At 43.0% G+C, this 19,926-nt stretch overlaps 1 protein-coding gene across 6 annotated transcripts in view; it reads right to left on the reverse strand.

The window, feature by feature from the left end:
• Window positions 1–1,052: 1,052 nt before the first annotated feature.
• Window positions 1,053–19,926, reverse strand: part of TSEN2 (tRNA splicing endonuclease subunit 2) — a 49,557-nt gene continuing 30,683 nt past the window's right edge. For 5 of the 6 annotated variants that reach the window (XM_044300654.1, XM_044300650.1, XM_044300655.1 and 2 more), the window contains exons 5-12: window positions 17,689–18,163; window positions 16,522–16,599; window positions 15,862–15,912; window positions 14,607–14,745; window positions 14,368–14,404; window positions 12,288–12,399; window positions 1,947–2,036; window positions 1,053–1,142 (exon numbers count right to left, since the gene is read on the reverse strand). In XM_044300654.1, coding sequence (XP_044156589.1) covers window positions 1,083–1,142; window positions 1,947–2,036; window positions 12,288–12,399; window positions 14,368–14,404; window positions 14,607–14,745; window positions 15,862–15,912; window positions 16,522–16,599; window positions 17,689–18,163 — 1,042 coding nt within the window. In that variant the 3' untranslated portion in view covers window positions 1,053–1,082. Of the gene's footprint in view, window positions 1,143–1,946; window positions 2,037–7,420; window positions 7,707–12,287; window positions 12,400–14,367; window positions 14,405–14,606; window positions 14,746–15,861; window positions 15,913–16,521; window positions 16,600–17,688; window positions 18,164–19,926 lie in introns of those variants that run through there. The other variant, XM_044300656.1, reaches the window with a different exon arrangement.

The following is a 19,926-nucleotide window of genomic DNA, read 5'->3' on the forward strand; positions in this document are numbered from 1 at the left end:
TCATTTTTACACCACACAGTGGGTGGCAAAGTAGATGTAGTTAGACCATTGAGCTGATTTAAGCCTGATTTATCAACTAAGACTCTTCAAAAAGTATCAAAATTTGTTGCTATCTTATTCTAGTAAAGGATCGGTGTAGAAAGTGGAGTATCGTCTCAAGACATGAGGTTTCTACTTAAAGATGCACCAAATTTAGCAAATATCATGTGACAGTTGATCAATTGGGTGCAAATTACAGCAACAAAACTGACTTTACGAATTCCCCTCATGACAAAACTCCTTCTTGGTACCTTCCCTTTTGTCTACAAATTTTGGATCAAACTGGCACTCATTCATAATGCCTTCACTCCGGAATTCGAGCTTCAGTTGCAAACTGGGGCTTTTGTGACTTTTTGGGCTCACTTGCGCAAAAACCTTTACCGTATTTTTGCATTTTTATACCCCTCACTCCAGTTTTGAAATATGGGTGGGAAAAATGGCATGGTTGTCTATGTTAATGAGTTTCACTCCAGATTTATCATTGAGACTTTTTTTTAATAGTTATAAAAAAAATGTTGCAATCTCACTCCAGTAGGAAGGTGGAATAGGAAAACTGGAGTGGCTTTACTGGGCATAAGGTTTAGGGATGATACAAATTTATCAAACATGTGACATCCCACTCCTTCCCATTCACTTCAATGGGCCAGCTCCCTCTTATACACTTGAATGGGAACCAGCCAACCCATAGAAGTGAATAGGACGGCTGCTTGCAATTACACCTGCTCCCAATGAAGAGAAGGCAGTGCTGCCACAACACACGCCTTCTCTTCAACCAGCTGATCGCCGGGGGCGCTGGGAGTTAGACCCCCGCCGATCTGATATTGATGACCTAATATGAGGAAAGGTCATCAATAAAAATAATGACAACCCCTTTAAAATACTCCCAGAATAAACGGACAAAATTTGATTTAGAGCTTGTGTCATTAGAATACCAATAACGCATAACTTATTTTATGGATCCTATGGTTCTGAAGACATTTGGCTGGTCATTATCAAGTAAAGCACCAGGCAGGTTTCGTAAACATTTTATTGTAAAAGTCATGTTATAATTCCTCGTGTTCCATTCTCTCGCGGGAGGAGATCCAGCGGTTCACAATGACTTCCTACAAAAGAGAAAGCTGAAGTTATAAGGATAGTTTAAAGGCATACTGGACTACTAATTCAATCCAATAACAGTGTTTGTGGGGGAGGGGGGCTCGCCAATTCTTGCAGCCGAATGAAACAAGCCTTAAAGGGGTCATGCAAGAATTCTTACGCAAGCACTTCAAAGGGGTTGACCCCTCAGGACAACCCCTGTGCATATACCCTATTAGGACATATGGAAGTAATGGAGGAACACCCCCTCCCCCCCACGTGAGCCAGAATCCACTCTGGTGGATATTTCCAATACATCAATTTGAATGAGCAGCATGTAATGCTACCAGATACGGCCTCCCCCAATGTAGGGCGATGTCTTCCATTTAATAAGAGGTTGCCTTCGTTAGCGGATTGCTGTACCGCCAGCTTCAGAAACACCTGGAAATGAGCTGTAATCGCTGGGGGTAACCTCCGGCTAGACAGACAGTTAGGGCGGTCCTACTCAGTGATCGTCAGACTTCCCTATGTGCGTGCGATTACAGAGATAGTCAATCAGCAAGTTCTGCCATTTGCACTCCTAAGGGTCCATTCACACGTCCGTATGTGTTTTGCGGATCCGCAAAACAGTGACACTGGCAATGTGCGTCCCATTTTGCAGACGTGTGAATGGACCCTAAGCCTGAAAAAAATCTGGTATTTCAACCAAAAAAATGCTGCACAACCACAATGAGGAGGAACAGGGGGCATGGGAATCCCATTCTAGCAATCAGTGGGTCAGAACAGGTGGGGCCGCCAGCAATAAGGTGTTTCAGTCATCTCTCCAAACTTGCCTGAACTTTGAACTTCTTTATACACTCAGGGGTGTTCATGTCTTTTTCCGTGAAGCCCGGGGGTTTAATTAAATAACAGATCAGCAGCTCCTGTGAAGACATGGGGGTTACCACTTCACTCACACTGTATGTGACAGCAGCAAACAGGCACATTCTCACCCACATGGCCAGGGGCTTCAGGTCAAAACACAAGTGAATACATTGTTATGTAAAATTTAGTGGATAGCTCACCTCCCTTCTCAGTGTGGTAAGGGTGCTCTAGTCGAAGGACTGCTCACTCAGTCAATCCAATGGTGTAGAAAAAATAAGTAGAAAGACGACTGGCACTCGCTATATGGTACACATCAAACGTACTATTTATTAACTGCCTCCTCAGCAATGGAGTGATAGCAGCAACACATAAAATTAAAAAACAACTTAATAAAATTTACACTAAAAGTATACAATAAAATCCCCTCTAAAAATAAAGCTCTGGTTATATATATATATATTAACATACAAGAACAGGACCTCCTAAGGTGAATAAATAATGTTAAGTGACGATGTATATCCTAACTCTTCCTATTGAGGATAGTAACTGTTATGTCACATAAGGCGTCAAGCCTATTAGTCTCCTGTTCCACAGTCTGTATATTCAATTATTCCGGATCCAAAAAGGACAAGCACTAGTTGCAATGTCTATAAGAATGCTGCTGGAGGATATCACTCCTCTATATAAAACGCTTACTTCAGCAGTCCTTTGGCCCGTTGGAATCACGGCCTTGATGTAAAATCTGTTGGGGGTAAATATAGCTTACCCTCAGACGAATCTCATAGACAATCCGGTTTGTCCGCTCGCTGCGTCGTTCACTTCCAGCGTCCTGGACGAATTTACAGCAGTCAGACTGGTCACTTACTGCACCGCTCACTCTCGGCGTCCTCGCACTCTGGTAATGAACACGTGGTCTCTCAGAGATATCGCGGGACTTAGAAATTCACTTCCGATAGTTCTGTGAGAAGGTGCTTTCGGTGCAATGTAGAGGTGGAGCGCTCCAATTGTTAAAGATAATTTAGGTGATTTAAATCTGTATCTTCATATCCGGAATTATGCTGTAGACAGGGATATAACGCTAAACGCGTTTCGAAGACCTCCGTCCTCTTCCTCAGTAGCTATATCCCTGATCAAACGTCATCCCCTTTTATATCGTCACAGGTAGTTCACAAAATCTGGACTGGAATCTTCTATTTCTATAATATAGTTCCTTCATGCGTTTTTGATGCGGTTTTTAAAAACGCATGTGCGTTTTATATTAAATTAAAACCACCACTTCTTAATTAGTCTCTATGACCCAAAATACAATAGTATTGCAATATAAGAAAATGGATTCAGAATATAAAATCAATAAAAATGCTTGTTCGTTAAAAACGAGGTAGTGGTTCATAAAAAGGAACAAAGTAATAATTCATAAAACTTTAGTATATAAATACGTCATCCTGTGTGTCCTATAATATAATGTAAACTTAGTAGATGATCAAGGGATTGGAGAAAAGGGGAGGCGTGCCCATCCACAAGAGGGGATCACACTACCGATAAACGGCTAAAGTGTGATCCCCAATTGATTGAGGGGCACGCCACCCGTTCTACAGGAAACCAAAAATTTCCAATTCCGCATTAAGTCCAGCTGGTATCAGGCTTCCGAAATTGTAAATTTGCTTAGATTCTGCCCTAGACATCCGTTCAATGTGGTTTCCCCCCCTCCAATGCTTGTCTATTTTTTCTAACGCCACAAAGGACAAGCCTGAAGGGTCTTGTCTATGGGCTTCTTTGAAGTGCCTTGAGAGTGAGTGTTTCTCATATCCTTTCTTGATATTAGAAATATGTTCAGATATCCTCACTCTCAAGGCTCTCTTCGTCCGACCGATATACTGTCTTGAACACGGACATTGGACTAAATAAATTACACTCACAGAGTTGCACGTAAGGAACTGTTCTATCTCCCACACAAAATTGTTCTGTGTGGAAGAAACCCTCTTAGTATTTCTTGGAATTTTAGTGGTTTTACAACAGATACACTGGCCACATTTATAAAAACCCTGCAAGTTAGTCAATCTTCCAGTATTTGATGTTTTTACCTTTTTAATCTTGACCGAAGGGGCTACTTTCATCCCTAGGTTGGCTGCCCTCGTATATATTATTTGTGGTCTTGGAGGTATAAGCCTACCTATTATTTTGTCTTGCAGAAGATGGTGCCAATGTCGTTTAATGATTTCCTCCACTTTCTTCCTTTGTGAAATATAAGGAAGAATAATTCTAAATTGGGAATCTATTTCATTTTGTTCTGCTGTTTTTACAGTCAGTAGTGAGTTCCTCGGTAGCTTCCTCACCTTTTCCAATGACCCTTCTAGTATATTACTTGGGTATTGTTTGGCCAGGAACTTATCTCTTAGGTGTAGAGCTTCTACTTCAAACTGGGCCTCTTCGGTACAATTCCGTTTTAGTCTACGGAATTGACCGAAGGGCACATTTAATAGCCAGCTTGGCAAGTGGCAGCTAGAGTGTAAAATAAATGCATTTCTGGCTGAGGGTTTTTGGTATGTCTTGCAGATATATTTATTAGCTACTTTCGTAATTGCTAAATCTAAAAATTCAATTTCCATCATATTGGTACTACAAGTAAAAACCAAGTTCAGATTATTTACATTCAATTCTGTTAAAAATCTCTTGAGACTATCTTGGTCTCCCTTCCATATTAAAAGGACATCGTCGATATAACGTCGCCAGAGCACCAGGTCGCCCCCCCTATGCAAATCAATAGTTGCCTGCTCCCACTGTGCTAGGAACAGGTTTGCATAGCTGGGGGCAAACCTGGTGCCCATGGCCGTTCCTCTAATCTGTAAATAAAAACTACCTTCAAAATAAAAATAGTTGTGTTGTAAGATGTGTGCTATACCTTCTAAAATAAAATCTGATTGTTGTTTTTTCATTATCTGACTATTCTCCAATTGTGCTTTAATTGCTCTCAATCCAGCCTCATGATCTATTACTGTGTAGAGAGACTGGATATCCAGTGTAGTCATAATCCAGTCTTCTTCTACATTTAATCCTTCCAATATCTGAATAATTTGAGTAGTGTCTCTCAGATATGATGTAGTCATTTTCACCATAGGTTGTAGCCATGTATCTATGTATCTGGACAAGTTAGATGTTAAGGAGCCAATACCTGATACTATGGGGCGGCCCGGAGGGCTCTCCATGTCCTTATGCACCTTAGGAAGGCAATAAAAGACTGGGAGCCTTCCGGGCGTCCCCATAATATAATCAGATTCTTGTTGTGATAGGATGCCCATATGGGTTCCTCTCTGGCAATATTCTTTCAACTTATCATTAAATGGCTTTGTGGGATCTGATTCCAGTTTTTTATATGTCCGACTGTCTGAGATTTGTCTCAAGCATTCCTGTATATATTTTGTGGTATCTAAAACAACGATAGCTCCCCCTTTATCAGCGGGGCGTATCGTAATCTTTTCATTCTTTTGTAATCCTCTGATTGCGGCCACTTCTCCATTTGATAAATTTTTTCTATACAATTGTTTTTCTTTTATTTTTCTAAGGTCAGTCTCTACGTTCTTTTGAAAACTTCCCATTTCTGGACCAATTTCATTTCTGGGGAATTTCTTTGATTTATTCTTCAAACCAGTATGTTTGAAGTTCTCCTCTCTTTGTGTTATTGTTAAAATCGGATTTTTGATAAAGTATTTTTTTAGGCATATGTTCCTAATGAATTTTTGAATCCCGATGTAGGTATTAAATTTATTTAGTTGTGCACTGGGTGCAAATTTTAGCCCCTTATTCAAGAGGGAATTTTGTGCCGGTGTCAATTTAATATTACTTAAGTTAATAATATTATCTGGTTCTGTGTTGAGTGTATTTATCTGTAAGTTCTTCTTTTTCCTCCCCCTTCGTGTCTTATTATTTCTGACTGGTGATTGTGATGTGATTGTTTCTGAATTTCTCTCTGAGTGTATATTGGTGATGTTCTCTGGTGATCTCTCTGTCCTAATGAGCGTGTCGGATGTGGTGAATAATATGATTCTTCCTGTCTGTGGTGATTGTGATGTCTCAAATTGTATTGGTGCCTCTGGGGTGTCTGTCCCTTCCTGTTGTGCTCTGGTGATCGTAGATGTCTGGATTTCGTTCGTGGTGAATGATGAGGTGGAGTCCCATCTAAAAAAGGCTGCTGCGTCAGTGTCTCAAACCTATTTCTAGTAGGTATAGTAGGTCTTTCTTGTTCTACAGGGATTAATACGGGTCTCTCTCTATTATCTACTTCATTATAGTCTCTATATTGTGGTTTAGGGACAAAGCTGTGTTTTTTACTTTTTTTCACAATTATTTCAGATTCAGTTTTGTCCAGACTTTTGCATATCCTATCCTGCCATAGGTTAAAAACACTATCTTTAGGTAGTAAATCTATTTTTGTTTTCATCCGATTGATTTCCTCTGTGATATTCCCCAAAATTTGGACTCTCCTTTTAATGATTAGTTCAATTAGTGCTCGTGATTGTATATGTAGGAGGTTTGTCCACTCAAGATTAAATTCCTCCCCATATAAATCCTGTGCTGGAGTTTTCAATAATTGTAGGCCTTTTGGGATCCTATCTTGATCAAGATATTGACGTAGGGATCTGATCTCCCAATTGTGTTTCAACTGTTTTATAACTAAATATTCTAATTCTCTAAATGTATCCTGTATAGATTTAGTATCTTTATTCTCCATTAATGGTGCCTCAAATAGAAAAGTGTCTACTTTTTGTTTTTTCAGTTCGATGAGATTCGTCTGAGGGTAAGCTATATTTACCCCCAACAGATTTTACATCAAGGCCGTGATTCCAACGGGCCAAAGGACTGCTGAAGTAAGCGTTTTATATAGAGGAGTGATATCCTCCAGCAGCATTCTTATAGACATTGCAACTAGTGCTTGTCCTTTTTGAATACATTGTTATGTTTATTCTGTGCTAATTTCCTAAAATAGCTTCATAGCTGGGGGAGCTTGTGCTTATTCAGATACACAGTCAGCCTAATGTATAAACCTGGGGTACTCAACTGGTAGACCCCCCAGATCGGTTGTCATACATGCACTGACAGAGTGCAGTGTCTCCCCAATGTGTGTGAAAGTAGGGGGGCCATCAGGAGCGGTATACCACCAGGGACCCAGCCCCCCGGCCTCATGCTAACTAGTATCAGGACGTTATGTAGCGAGAGGACCCGGGGAAGTTTCTGTCTTGTTCATGCTTATTGTACTTGCTTTATATTATGTATGTATACCCCTTTTCATATGTACAGCGTCATGGAATGAATGGGGCTTTAATAATAAATAATAATCTATCATCTATCAATATCTATCAGTATCTATCAATATATTTATCTATATCAATATCTATTTATCAGTATCTATATCAATATCTATCTTTCAGTATCTTTATCAATATCTATCTATCTAATAATATCCATCTATCTATCTATCCATCTATCTATCTATCTAATAATATCCATCTATCTATCTATCCATACATCCATCCATCTATTATCTATCTATTCACTCTAAATAAACGAGAGTTGCAGCTCTCCAACGAAAATCGGGTGAAGGGCAAGTGAAGGTTTATTAGTCCATATCAGTGCGACGTTTCTGCTCCGGCATGGAACTTTTTCTTGCGTAGTGATACATGTGAAACAGGCTCAGTTCCAACAGAAAGTAGAGTAGCGGCCATTATAGTAAAAGCCTGGAAATATCAAAGCAGCCATCTTGGTAAAGACACATAATTGCTATAGTGATTGCAACCATTGACATTTAAAAAGTGCTTAAAACTGCTGTAGACTGGTGAATACCCCCTAGCCTGGGACATACTGTAATTTAGTGGTACCCATAAATCAAATCCCACAGTTATGTGGTATAGTGACTGTTGTTGTTGTTCGTCCATCGTTTTCGATGAGGACCTTGACATCTGATAGATAGACCTTCGGCCATTAGTGATGTTTCCTTAAGTGGCTAATAAGGCCTATGTTAGCATTACATGTTTTGTTACATACCGAGCAGACAAATATAGGTGTTTTTGTTTCAGCAATTGCAGCTCTGTGTACGCTTCTCCTGTACTAGGATTGTCCTTCTGGATTCGTATGTCTGGCAACCCTGATGGATCAGGGAACGCCATGTATAACGTTCATGCGCCAGAGATTCCCACGAGGTGATGTTGATATCCAGGGACTTGAGAGAGGCTTACAGTGTATCTTTGTATCGCTTCTTTTGCCCCCTATGTGACAGCTTACCCTGGGACAGCTCACCATAGAAGATCTGTCTAGGGATGCGATGGTCTGGCATCCTTACGAAGTGGTCTGTGGTAAAGCGACTAGTAGGTATGGGAACTCCAAAGCTGTCTGATCTCCACTGTGTCTATATAAGTTTAGGGGTATGATCTGGTGTCTAAGGTCTTTATTCATTTTGGGATCTGGTTTCACTACTAACAAATAACAATAAATCTTGAGTAAATATTTCTACCAAGTTTTCAGAAATGTTAACAAGGCGACATCTTTACTGTTGGTGTTCAGCTCGGACTTCCCTTGACCACAGACCCAGGTAAGTAGATTTGATATAAAATTGAATCAAACTGCATGGCATCCACAGTCCACGTGTATACAGGCACAACTTGACTTATGGCTAGTGGCTTCTTCTAAGGCATGCCAATCACTGACTGCAGCAGTGACCCGCCTCAGCCAGTGATTGTGCATCTTCTGACCCTTCCTGTGTTTCGAACACAGACCAGAAAGCAGTCACTTTTTTTTTAAATACAATTTTGCCCCATATCTAAAAAATATTGTTTTTCGCTCGTATCATCGACACAGAAGACCATGGGTATAGCTGCTTCCACTAGGAGGAGACACTAAGCAAAAAAGTGTTAGCTCCTCCTCTCAGCTATACCCCTCCTGAAGACACTGAGCTAATCAGTGCTTTTTCTGCAGGTCTGCCAAAGATAGTTTCTTTTTCATTTTATCAGCTTCAGGCTACAGGTGGGCTCTAACCACCTGTTCCCACACTTGAGGGGGAGACCAGTGGGTCCTCAATCTCGCTGCTCGTTCCTCATCTCTGGAACACAAGGAGGAACAGTGGATCTAAAATCTTCTGTTACCAGCCAGCTACAGTGTCACATTGCTGCTACTGCCAAAAGTCCCCCCTGTTACCAGTGTAGCCGCCCTACCCAAGGGGCAGCACACTGAGGAAGGTGACACTACTGGAATCAGGGTTTGCAGAAACCATCTAGGTAAGTAGATTACCTACCTTCCCAGCCCCCCCCCCCCCCTCCTTTTACTGGGTTCTAGGGGTTACCCTTCTCCGGTGTTCTCTAAGTGAACACAGGAAAATATTTTTTTTTCTTCAAAACCTTGGCCATGTTCCTGTAGCTGGTGACCCACCGGCCCTCGGTCCCCCAGTCCCCTCACCATCCTCGATGCCCTGCGGTGCATTCCCGCTGCTTTCCCCTCTTGGCATCGGTATGCCTGTTCCAGGCCTCCTCTGTTCGGGGGCAAGATCCCCTTGGCACTCCTGCTCCCTCCCTACACCGCTCTCCCAGCTAGAAGCTTTTCCGGTAGGCCCAGCCTGGACGCGAGGCCCCGGCTCTGCCTACTAGGCCGCATCTTCCAGAGTGTTTGGGGGGCGGGAACTGTGCACTCAGAGCGCGAAACTTCGCGCCCATAGCTTCTCTCCACCAGCTGCCCACGAAGCTCCGCCCCCAACCTTCTACTTAACCGCTTCCTTGCCTCAGCACTTCTGTTGCTGGGGAAAATAATTATTTATATACCGGTTGATAGCACTGGGGCTGTGTGTCAATTTTGTTGATTTTTCTTGGCACGCTCGGCGTCTCCACTCCTTCAGTAGGTGGAACGTCTGCACTGGTTGCCAGTTTTCTTCCTTCTCAGGTGTAGTATTGCGCTAGCAACAATCCATGTTGGCTACTGCTATTTGACCTCATTTTCAGGTGGAGTCTCTCCTCTGGAGAGGCCATGGGGGCTGGTATGGCCTCCCCCTATGAGGCAGTCTTTGCTCTGGTCGTAGATTTTTTTTTAACTACTTCTGTTCCGTGGCTACTACTGTGTGAACACTTTCTAGGGGGAGCGTTTGCGTTCTTCCTTCAAATGGCGACAGTTACTGCGTTCTGGCTTTCAGTGGGCGTGGCCACCGGAGGTTCTTACCACATCCCCTTCTTCCATGTGGAGTATCGACCCTGGCGCTTTGTGCGGGTGGAACCTTCCAGCTAATTGTAGCTGTGCTTGGGTCTACATTTCCTTCTCCCACAGTTGGCACTGTGCTCATGTTCTGCCATCCCTGGGTGTGGTGGATCCACCAGGCATGGTATGTATGGTGTTCCTGAGAAGGTGGCTGATAGGTACACTTATTCCTTATGGCGCTGGTCAAATGCCCATACCATGCCATGCTGCAGGTGACGGGTTTGCTCGCTTCTGGTGAGCATTAGTACGGTTTTCTGTACCTGGTATAACCTACTGATTTCTGTGGCGCCTTGTTCCCTTCACATGTAGTGCATCGCCTCTACCATCTGCTATGGTGACAGCGTCAGCGTTACCTCCTTGGGGAGTTTAGGTATGCACATATCCAGTTTGCATCTTTGAGTTGTCTGCATTGCTCCCCAGTCGTATTGTCCTTGTTGTCACCACTAACACTGGTTCTTTACTGAACCGTTCTCCCCTTACTCAAGGTGAGTAGTGCACTTCCTCCATTTACAGTTTCTGCCCGATTGGCCAGTTGCCATAGCCATTGGGTTCTCGTACGCCCCCTTTCTGCTGTGGAGTGCCTGCGCTGGTAGTATGGGTTCTGTTACCAGTTTTTGTCTGGGACTTTGTGGCATTAGACGTACACACTCCCTTCTGGCGCAGTATTTATACCATCTCTGGTTCCTGTCTCTTCCTCTTTAGGCGGAGTTGTTCCGCAGTGGCGGTTGACAGTGTCTGATGGGTTTACACATCCTTCATGTTTTCAGACATCGCCGTCGCTTCTACCTGTCCCCTTGGCCTAGCTATTTTTTTCTTTAGCTTCCAGTTAGGTCTACCAGTTCAGGCAGCCTTCCACAAGTGTCAGACGGCTTCTCTCCTCTCTTGTTGTGGAGCTTACAGTCCTCCTCTATATGCCTCCGTTTACCACATTGTCCTTCTAGAGAAACATTCTTATGAGGCAAACCTCTTGGCCGTAGGTCTAAAGGGGACGTTTTTTTGTTCCCGGAAGACACTCTTTTCCTACCAGGTTACTCCCCAATTTTTTGTGGGTTTTGGGTCGGTTCCACTCCCCATCCAGGTTCTCTAGCCCTGACTTGTTCATCATGGTCCTGCTGGAGTGTTCTTCTCTTCTGGCAGCCTCGTATGGTGTTGGGGGTTGTTGCCTTCTGGCACCCCTACTTTTTCCCCCATGAAGGGGGGCAAGATTTGTCACGTCTGCAGTTCTCTGGCCCTTGGTATCCAGACACCATTTTTAGTTTGTTTTCTTCTCATTCCATGTTGTGACTGTTGATCTCTCTAGGGTGTTTTTTTTCCTCGGGTGCTGATCCTTGGTTTTCACTTCCTTAGAAGTCTCCTAGGCCCAGGCTCTGTTTTTCTCTCTCCGGTATATTCCACAGTCGCTCCGTTTGTTCTGGCAACTAACTTGTTTTCATTCTTGTCCATATGTGGATATTCTGTGTACTCTCCACTTCTTCCGAGGTCTCCTAGGCCGTGGCTTCTGTCCCCTGTACTGTTCTTTCTTCTGTATATGTGTATTCAGCCGCTCTCTGGCTGGCCTTCCTGGGAAAGGCTCTTCCTGCCCCTTTTTAAGGGTTCCTGGTGTGTCCTTCCCCGCATTTCTGTGCGGGGCCTTATGACCGGCCTTGGATTCGTTCTGGTATTGTTGATACGAACGAGAAAATAGGATTTTTTGTGCTTACCTGTAAAATCCTTTTCTCATTGAGAACATTGGGGGACACAGCACATAGCTCCCACCCCGTAAGTGCATTGCTGGTTCTCCTTGATGCGTCCCTCCGGTTCTTGATTCTGACCCATTTCTGCCTTTGTTTCTTTTTCTTTTTTTCTGTTGGCTTCTCCTACTGCTTTCATACAAACTGATTAGCTCAGTTTCTGCAGGATGGGTATAGCCGAGAGGAGGAGCTAACACTTTTTTGCTTAGTGTCACCTCCTAGTGGCAGCACCTATACCCATGGTCTTCTGTGTCCCCCAATGAACTCAGCGAGAAAAGGATTTTACGGGTAAGCACAAAAAATCCTAATTCCTGCCAGTGTTTCTAATGTATGTACCAGCATGTTCGTTTTTACCTTAGAAACATTCATAGTTGTCCTGTTGAGGCCAGATAAGGACCTCCACGTTAGAGGCCGCAGAGGAGGTCCTTCAAAGTTTTCATCAACAAGTTCTACAATCACTGAGTAGCTGTAAGAAAATGAGAATGAGGATTATTATTAACCATTTTGTCCCAATTTATAAAAAAAAAAAAAAAAAAAAAAAGAAGAAAATTAAAGGGGTTGCTGCTGATGGGGAAATATTATCCAAAGCAGTGTAAACAGGAAAAGAACTGATCAGGCATATCCCCATGCATTCTGAATGGAGAGCAATCCAGTTCAGTCTTTTTGACTGATCAGGCAAAAGATAAAACCGCAGCATGCTACGGTTTTATCTCCGGCCAAAAAGACTTGCCTGAATGCCGGATCCAGCATTTAAAATACCGGAATGCCGGATCCATCCTTCCGGTCTGCACATGCGCAGACCGAAAAAAAAAAGGTGAAAAAAATAAATGCCGGATCCGTTTTTCCGGATGACACCGGAAAGACGGATCCGGCATTTCAATGCATTTTTCAGACTGATCAGGAATTTTTCAGACTGATCAGAATCCTGATCAGTCTTACAAATGCCATCAGTTGGCATACGTCTTGCCGGATCCGACAGGCAGTTCCGGCTACGGAACTGCTTGCCAGATCACTCTGCTGCAAGTGTGAAAGTAGCCCAATATATCTTTAGCACTAGTTCTGCGCCGTTTTTGTTATTTTCTGGATTTTTTTATTTTTTATTCTGTCTCTCACAGTTAAAGTTTACCTACGATAAAAATTACAGACCTCTCCATTCTTTGTAGGTGGGAAAACTTGCAAAATCGCCAGTGTATCAAATACTTATTTTCCCCATATATTTTTATTTATAAAAAAATGTTGTTACCATATAGCTATTTATTATTTGACCTTTTTTTTTTTTATAGAAAAATAAAATATTTTTAGTTATTTTTTGGGGGTCAGGATTTTAATTAAACTTTAATGATCTTAATGTGACCAGGCATGGCCTAACAGCTTTCCATGCATGTCAGATCTGGAAGCTTTTACTAGGCCCCAGCTGCCATGGCATCTCATCAGCATTGAAGAGCTGCCAGCCCTGTTCACTCTATAAAATTCCGTAGTTGCTGAGGTTGCTATTGACAGCGACATTATCTCCAGGAATGATTTAAAATGGACGCCAGCAACCTGTCCTAGAATGTGAGAAGAACTGGTTGCCTGCATAGAGGGGGTGAGAGGGCGAGGCCTCATTACACATTATGCTCTGGCATTTGCATATATTACATAATGGGGAGGATAGCATATCATAGGCAAAATTGCCACGTAACCTTAGGCAGCTGTGCAAGCGGAGACAACTAGTCCTGTTCACATTCTAGCACAGGTTGCTGAAGGCCATTTTAAATCATTCCTGGAGAACCCCTTTAAACAGTCAGGATGTCAAGAGTGTAATACAGTTAACACCCACTGCTGCATGGACACAGCTCCTGCACCCGCTACCCACTGGATGTGCTACTATGCCCTACTGTGGTTAGAATATCACTATTAGGATGTAACAGTACCTTCATTTGTGGGCAGGAGTTATACAGAGATTAAAGGGGTTTTCTGGGAGTACAATATTGATGACCTATCCTCAGAGTAGGTCGTCAATATCGTATTGGTGGTGGTCCAACTCCTGACACCCCCATGATTAGCTGAGACAAGCACGGTGACATCCTCGCAGCATACAAGCAGAACACTGTATAGTGTCTGTGCTTGGTACTACAGCCCAGACCCATTAAATTAAATGGGACTGATCTGCACATTGGCCATGTGACCAATTAACGTGATGTCACTAGCCTAGGAAGAGGCTGCAGCGAACAGCGGTTTCAAGCTGTGGATCAGTAGGGGTGCCAAGAGTCGGACACCCCCCCTCCCCCCAATTGATCTGATATTGATAACATCTCTTGAGGATACATAGTCAATATTTTTACTCCTGGAAAACCGCTTTAAGATCTAGTTGAATAAAACCAGAATGCCCCTTTAAGTTACATAATAGAAATATTACATGACATAATGATATCAATCAAGGACAGGTACCAACCATGCATGGTAGAAGGGTGGGCCTTTACGATACAGCACTGAAAAACAAATGAAAAAATCTGAGATATAGAACATAAGTCATAGCCGACAGACGGTAAACTGATGGGGGAGTACTCTACTGGCAGGGGGTTGGAGAGGGGAGTACTCTTTTTTTGGGGTCATATTACAGCCTTGGGGCTCCTTTTGTAAGGAGTCGGACAACCCCTTTAAAGACTGTGTGTGATAGATATACTGACTTACACAGGTCTGTTCCATACTTCAGTCCCACTTTGGGCACCCAGCCCTTGCTCCGGAAATGGTGATAGGCCATATAACGCGTCTGGAAGTTTTCTTGTGCCGCACTAAACACTTCCCACAATTTTAAAATAGTTAAAGGTTCCTAGGGGGAAAAAAAAGTCATAGTATATGAAATAATTGGTTCAGATATATGATTTCTAGACACTATATGCAGGTATATGCTGTACAGCTTCAGTAGATCTGTGGCAGTTACCTGATCACCCTTTTCAGCAGTTTAGGATGTGTACGTCATAATCATTCTGCTGACCTCCTGCCGTAAACTTGTTTTTATACACAGCAGCCAATCAGAGGAGCCAGCAACAGTCTCAACCAATGATGAGAGAGGAGGTGTGTCTCAGACTACCTCTGACTCCCTGTAGGCACTGTAGCTAAAGTGTAGTCACAGATCAGAGCTCTGTCCTAATGGAGCTGAGCTAAAAAGCTGCCTAGGAGCAGTTCAGAGACAAATAAATAGTAGATAATCATACCCTGTAGGTACTGACATTCATATCATTTTCAGCTTTAAAGAGGTTATCTGGGAATACCTATGTTTTAACTGATGCTCCACTGCAGCCAATGACTGACTTTAACGGTGGCATGTCGCTTGTGGACATGTCACACCTTGAACCCAGTCATTGACTGTATCTGTGTAGGTCCAGGACCATGGCAGGTGAGAAGTAAAGAGGCCACTGACTCGATGATGGACATGCCGGAGCCAGCATGCTGAACTAGAGCTGCCGGGAGCAGGTAATTATGAATCTTTCAACAGTGGAGGCAGGCTGCACTAGATAAAATTTAGGTATTCTCGAAAAAAAAACTTTAATACAATATTTTAAAAAAAACTATAAGCTATAGCAAACTACATTTTCGGGAATTCTGCTACATTTCAACTTTTTCGTAGGGAAGAAATAGTCCTTTATCTGGACAACCACTTACTATACCCACTATTCAGAAGCTTACCCTGATAATACCAAATGTGGATGCTGGTGACCAGGACCACACTCTACTCAGGAAAAATAAATGACAGAACCTCTTACAGTATATACTGTGGTCTACACAGCCACTTAATTGGGAGCCACAGAACTTTCTGTGTCTATGTCCTATGTTACTGCCATTTTAAACAGAATTTAAGCGGAGGCCCTCTGTACAGCACACAGTGTTATGCCTAACATATGGCTTGAAGGGCCTCTACTGGATTAACCATATCAATACATCTTACCTTTCTATAGGATATGGACAGGCATCCCAAGGCATATACCAAGAAGAAGGCCTAAGAAGACAAATATGTTAGGGCTAAGTATTCAAAATATGTATTGTATTCCATATTTTGGTGAATACAATATCTCCTTATGGACAGCACCTAAAGAACGTAAGGAGTCTTATAGGGCAGGCAATGCTCCTCTGGAATACTTGGAAGAGGGAATGCAAATGAGCTCTTAACAAGCTCAGCCTCTGATGCCACCAGCTGTAAAGTAGCTATCCTAAAAAATCAATGTTTGACCTTTTAAATAGGCCTTGAGATATGACTTCGATAATAAATAATCCAGCATCTCATCTGCAGACGGCTGTTAAAAGGTGATTGCGCCTCATCAGGGCAGAGCAGAGAGCACTGGCTTAACTAGGTGACAGGCCTAGGTCAGGATTCGGGGAGTTAAGCCAGTTCTCTCTGGTCTGAACTAATGAGGGGCAATCACTCCGAAACAGCTGTCTGTAGATGAGATGCTGGCTTATTTATTATCCAAGTCAAGGCCTATTTAAAAGGACGACCATTGATTTATAGTATAGCTACCTTACATCTGGAGGCATTAGAGGCAGAGCTTGCTAACAGCTCAGTTACATACCCTCATCCTTATGAAACATTACAGATGAAAAAACGTACTTCTTCATGGCTGAGTTGTAAGTACTCAAAAATTCTGAATGGATTCCGGCGACAAACCAACTTTAATTTCTTCACCTCCTAGGAATAGAAGCAAATCATTAGAGAAAAAGACTAAAGTGTGGACCATCAATGTTATTTACTCCACATAATTAATCTGACTCTACTGACTCAAGACTCTACTTGCCAAAGAGGAAGACAGAATGACAGTCACACCAGTGTATATAGAACAGAAATCCTGCATTTGATATTGATGTAGAAATCTGTATGTCCAGCTAACACGGAAATGTGGCTGTGAAAATCCAGGTATGGTCACAGGTCACAGAAATCCTTAACTTTGCAATGAATAAACACCAAAATAAAGACAGTATGGTCTCATACGCAGCCTGAGGCTGTACTACTGCAGCTGCATCACCTTCCCCTGCCTACTTTGTACTGTATCTAAGACAGATTTATATAATAATACAAGAATTACCAATAAGACATGCCACTTTCAACCAGCTGGTCTTATATAGGGTGTGTTCTCACGAGTAATGCCTCATTCACACGTCCACACAAATGTCAGATAGGTGTGGATGCCCCGCTGGGAGCCACACCTTTCTCCATTACGGGACCGCTAAAGTGAGCAAAGACCAGCTGCACATGTGCTGCCACCCTCCATTCATTTCTATAGGAGTTCCATGGCTTGGCTATTTCCAGCAGTCGCACAGAAATAAACAGAGCGGTGGCCGCACTTGCGTGGTGCACTCTCTATTCATTTCTGTGGGACTACCAAAAGTAGCTAAGTGTCCTCGCTTTTTTGGGAATACCCACAATGGGGGAGCAAATCATCCACACGCAGTGTGCTCTCCTTCACTTTTGGGGGCCTGTTTTAGAGATAGGTGAGGGTCTCAGAGGTGAAAGCCACACATATCTGACATTGATGACATGTCCTAGCAATATGCCATCAAAATCCAAGATAACACAACCCCTTTGAGATAACTATTCCTCCTGTCCTCCCTACACATGCACGTGAACGTGCTGAGGCCATTAGAAGATACTGGCACAGTGTTGGGACACCCGCCATACACATTACATGGTTGCCCGGTCCTGCTGAAATCGTCAGGTTCATACAACAGTCATCTAATGTGTATGTCCACCTCCTAATTAAGCACTTGAGAGTTTCCTTACACCTCTTTCTTCCTCCATGTCTTCAGCCTCTGCTGTAGTGTCCTCTTCTACCATGACATACTCATGCCCCATATCTTCCCTAACACTCGTTCCTTCAGTTCCAGTGTGAACAGTCAGTTTTCCAGGCTTGCATCCACAATGTATGATAAAGTCATCATGCCTATGGCAGTGCATCTTTTCCATAACGTCTTTGTCTAGCGGAGTACATGTGCGATTGGTGTCAAGGTCCTCCGACCCATATTTTGATAGAGGGTCATAATCAGGATGTCCTTCCCGAACTATGTCGTCTTGAGCGGAAGCCATTAATTTATCAGCAGCCTCCGGCTGTAGCTCCTCTGCGGAACCCTCCAACGTTTCAGTCTCATCTGGCAGAGTTATAGGACTAGTATATTCTCCAAGTATATTATTAATAGACTTTGAGTCCATATTCTGTCCTTTTAAAAGTTCTTTGGCCCATTCTACATGATGCTGATACCTATAAAATATAGCATTTTCCAAATTAGTTACTCATGAAACACAACGGACGATACATCAAGAATTATACACAAACAAGACATCTAAACCTGTCCATAAGCGTGAGCTAACTGTTGGATGAAAGAAATGATTCCCGACTATTGGCCATAATCATCCTCCTGTTGTAGTGTTTGAAACCTCTCTGGTTTTCGTCTAGCTGCCTACAGCTCCCTATAACATCGGGGGGTTATAGCCGTACTGTGACCCATTCCCTCTGTGATTGGTCAGCATCTAGTAGAAATCAGAGTAATGTTCTTACTGCGCCTGGCTGACGGTCCGACCTGATGCAGCCGATGGCGTCACATTCTATACATTAGGCCAATGCACATGGGGACACACGTAGTAGTGCCATGGGCTCCGTAATTGTTACAGAAGCACTGCACCCAATGTTATCTGAAATTTGCACAAAAAATCAGCTGTTGTTAAAGGGTAACTAAACCTCTGCTAAAATAACTTTTTTCATTGGAGGGACATGGTGGCCAACATTTCTCAGTGGCCGTTGTATATGCATCTCATCCTCATTAAATGATCAAAAGCTTTGTGTTATTCAGTGTTGGCTGCTATATAGATGATCAATATTTCTATGGCTAGCTTAGGCTGCGTTCACATCGCGTGTTATTAGTCTGATTGACGTACAGTACAGACCAAAAGTTTGGACACATCTTCTCATTCAAAGAGTTTTCTTTATTTTCATGACTATGAAAATTGTAGATTCACACTGAAGGCATCAAAACTATGAATTAACACATGTGGAGTTATATACATAACAAAAAAGTGTGAAACAACTGAAAATATGTCATATTCTAGGTTCTTCAAAGTAGCCACCTTTTGCTTTGATTACTGCTTTGCACACTCTTGGCATTCTCTTGATGAGCTTCAAGAGGTAGTCACCTGAAATGGTCTTCCAACAGTCTTGAAGGAGTTCCCAGAGATGCTTAGCACTTGTTGGCCCTTTCGCCTTCACTCTGCGGTCCAGCTCACCCCAAACCATCTCGATTGGGTTCAGGTCCGGTGACTATGGAGGCCAGGTCAGCTGGCGCAGCCCCCCATCACTCTCCTTCATGGTCAAATAGCCCTTACACAGCCTGGAGGTGTGTTTGGGGTCATTGTCCTGTTGAAAAATAAATAATGGTCCAACTAAACGCAAACCGGATGGAATAGCATGCTGCTGGAAGATGCTGTGGTAGCCATGCTGGTTCAGTAGGCCTTCAATTTTGAATAAATCCCCAACAGTGTCACCAGCAAAGCACCCCTACACCATCACACCTCCTCCTCCATGCTTCACGGTGGGAACCAGGCATGTAGAGTCCATCCGTTCACCTTTTCTGCGTCGCACAAAGACACGGTGGTTGGAATCAAAGATCTCAAATTTGGACTCATCAGACCAAAGCACAGATTTCCACTGGTTAATATCCATTCCTTGTGTTTTTTAGCCCAAACAAGTCTCTTCTGCTTGTTGCCTGTCCTTAGCAGTGGTTTCCTAGCAGATATTCTACCATGAAGGCCTGATTCACACAGTCTCCTCTTAACAGTTGTTCTAGAGATGTGTCTGCTGCTAGAACTCTGTGTGGCATTGACCTGGTCTCTAATCTGAGCTGCTGTTAACCTGCGATTTCTGAGGCTGGTGACTCGGATGAACTTATCCTCCGCAGCAGAGGTGACTCTTGGTCTTCCTTTCCTGGGGCGGTCCGCATTTGAGCCAGTTTCTTTGTAGTGCTTGATGGT

Source organism: Bufo gargarizans, chromosome 7 (assembly GCF_014858855.1).
Source record: "Bufo gargarizans isolate SCDJY-AF-19 chromosome 7, ASM1485885v1, whole genome shotgun sequence".
In the NCBI taxonomy this organism is placed as follows: Eukaryota; Metazoa; Chordata; class Amphibia; order Anura; family Bufonidae; genus Bufo; species Bufo gargarizans.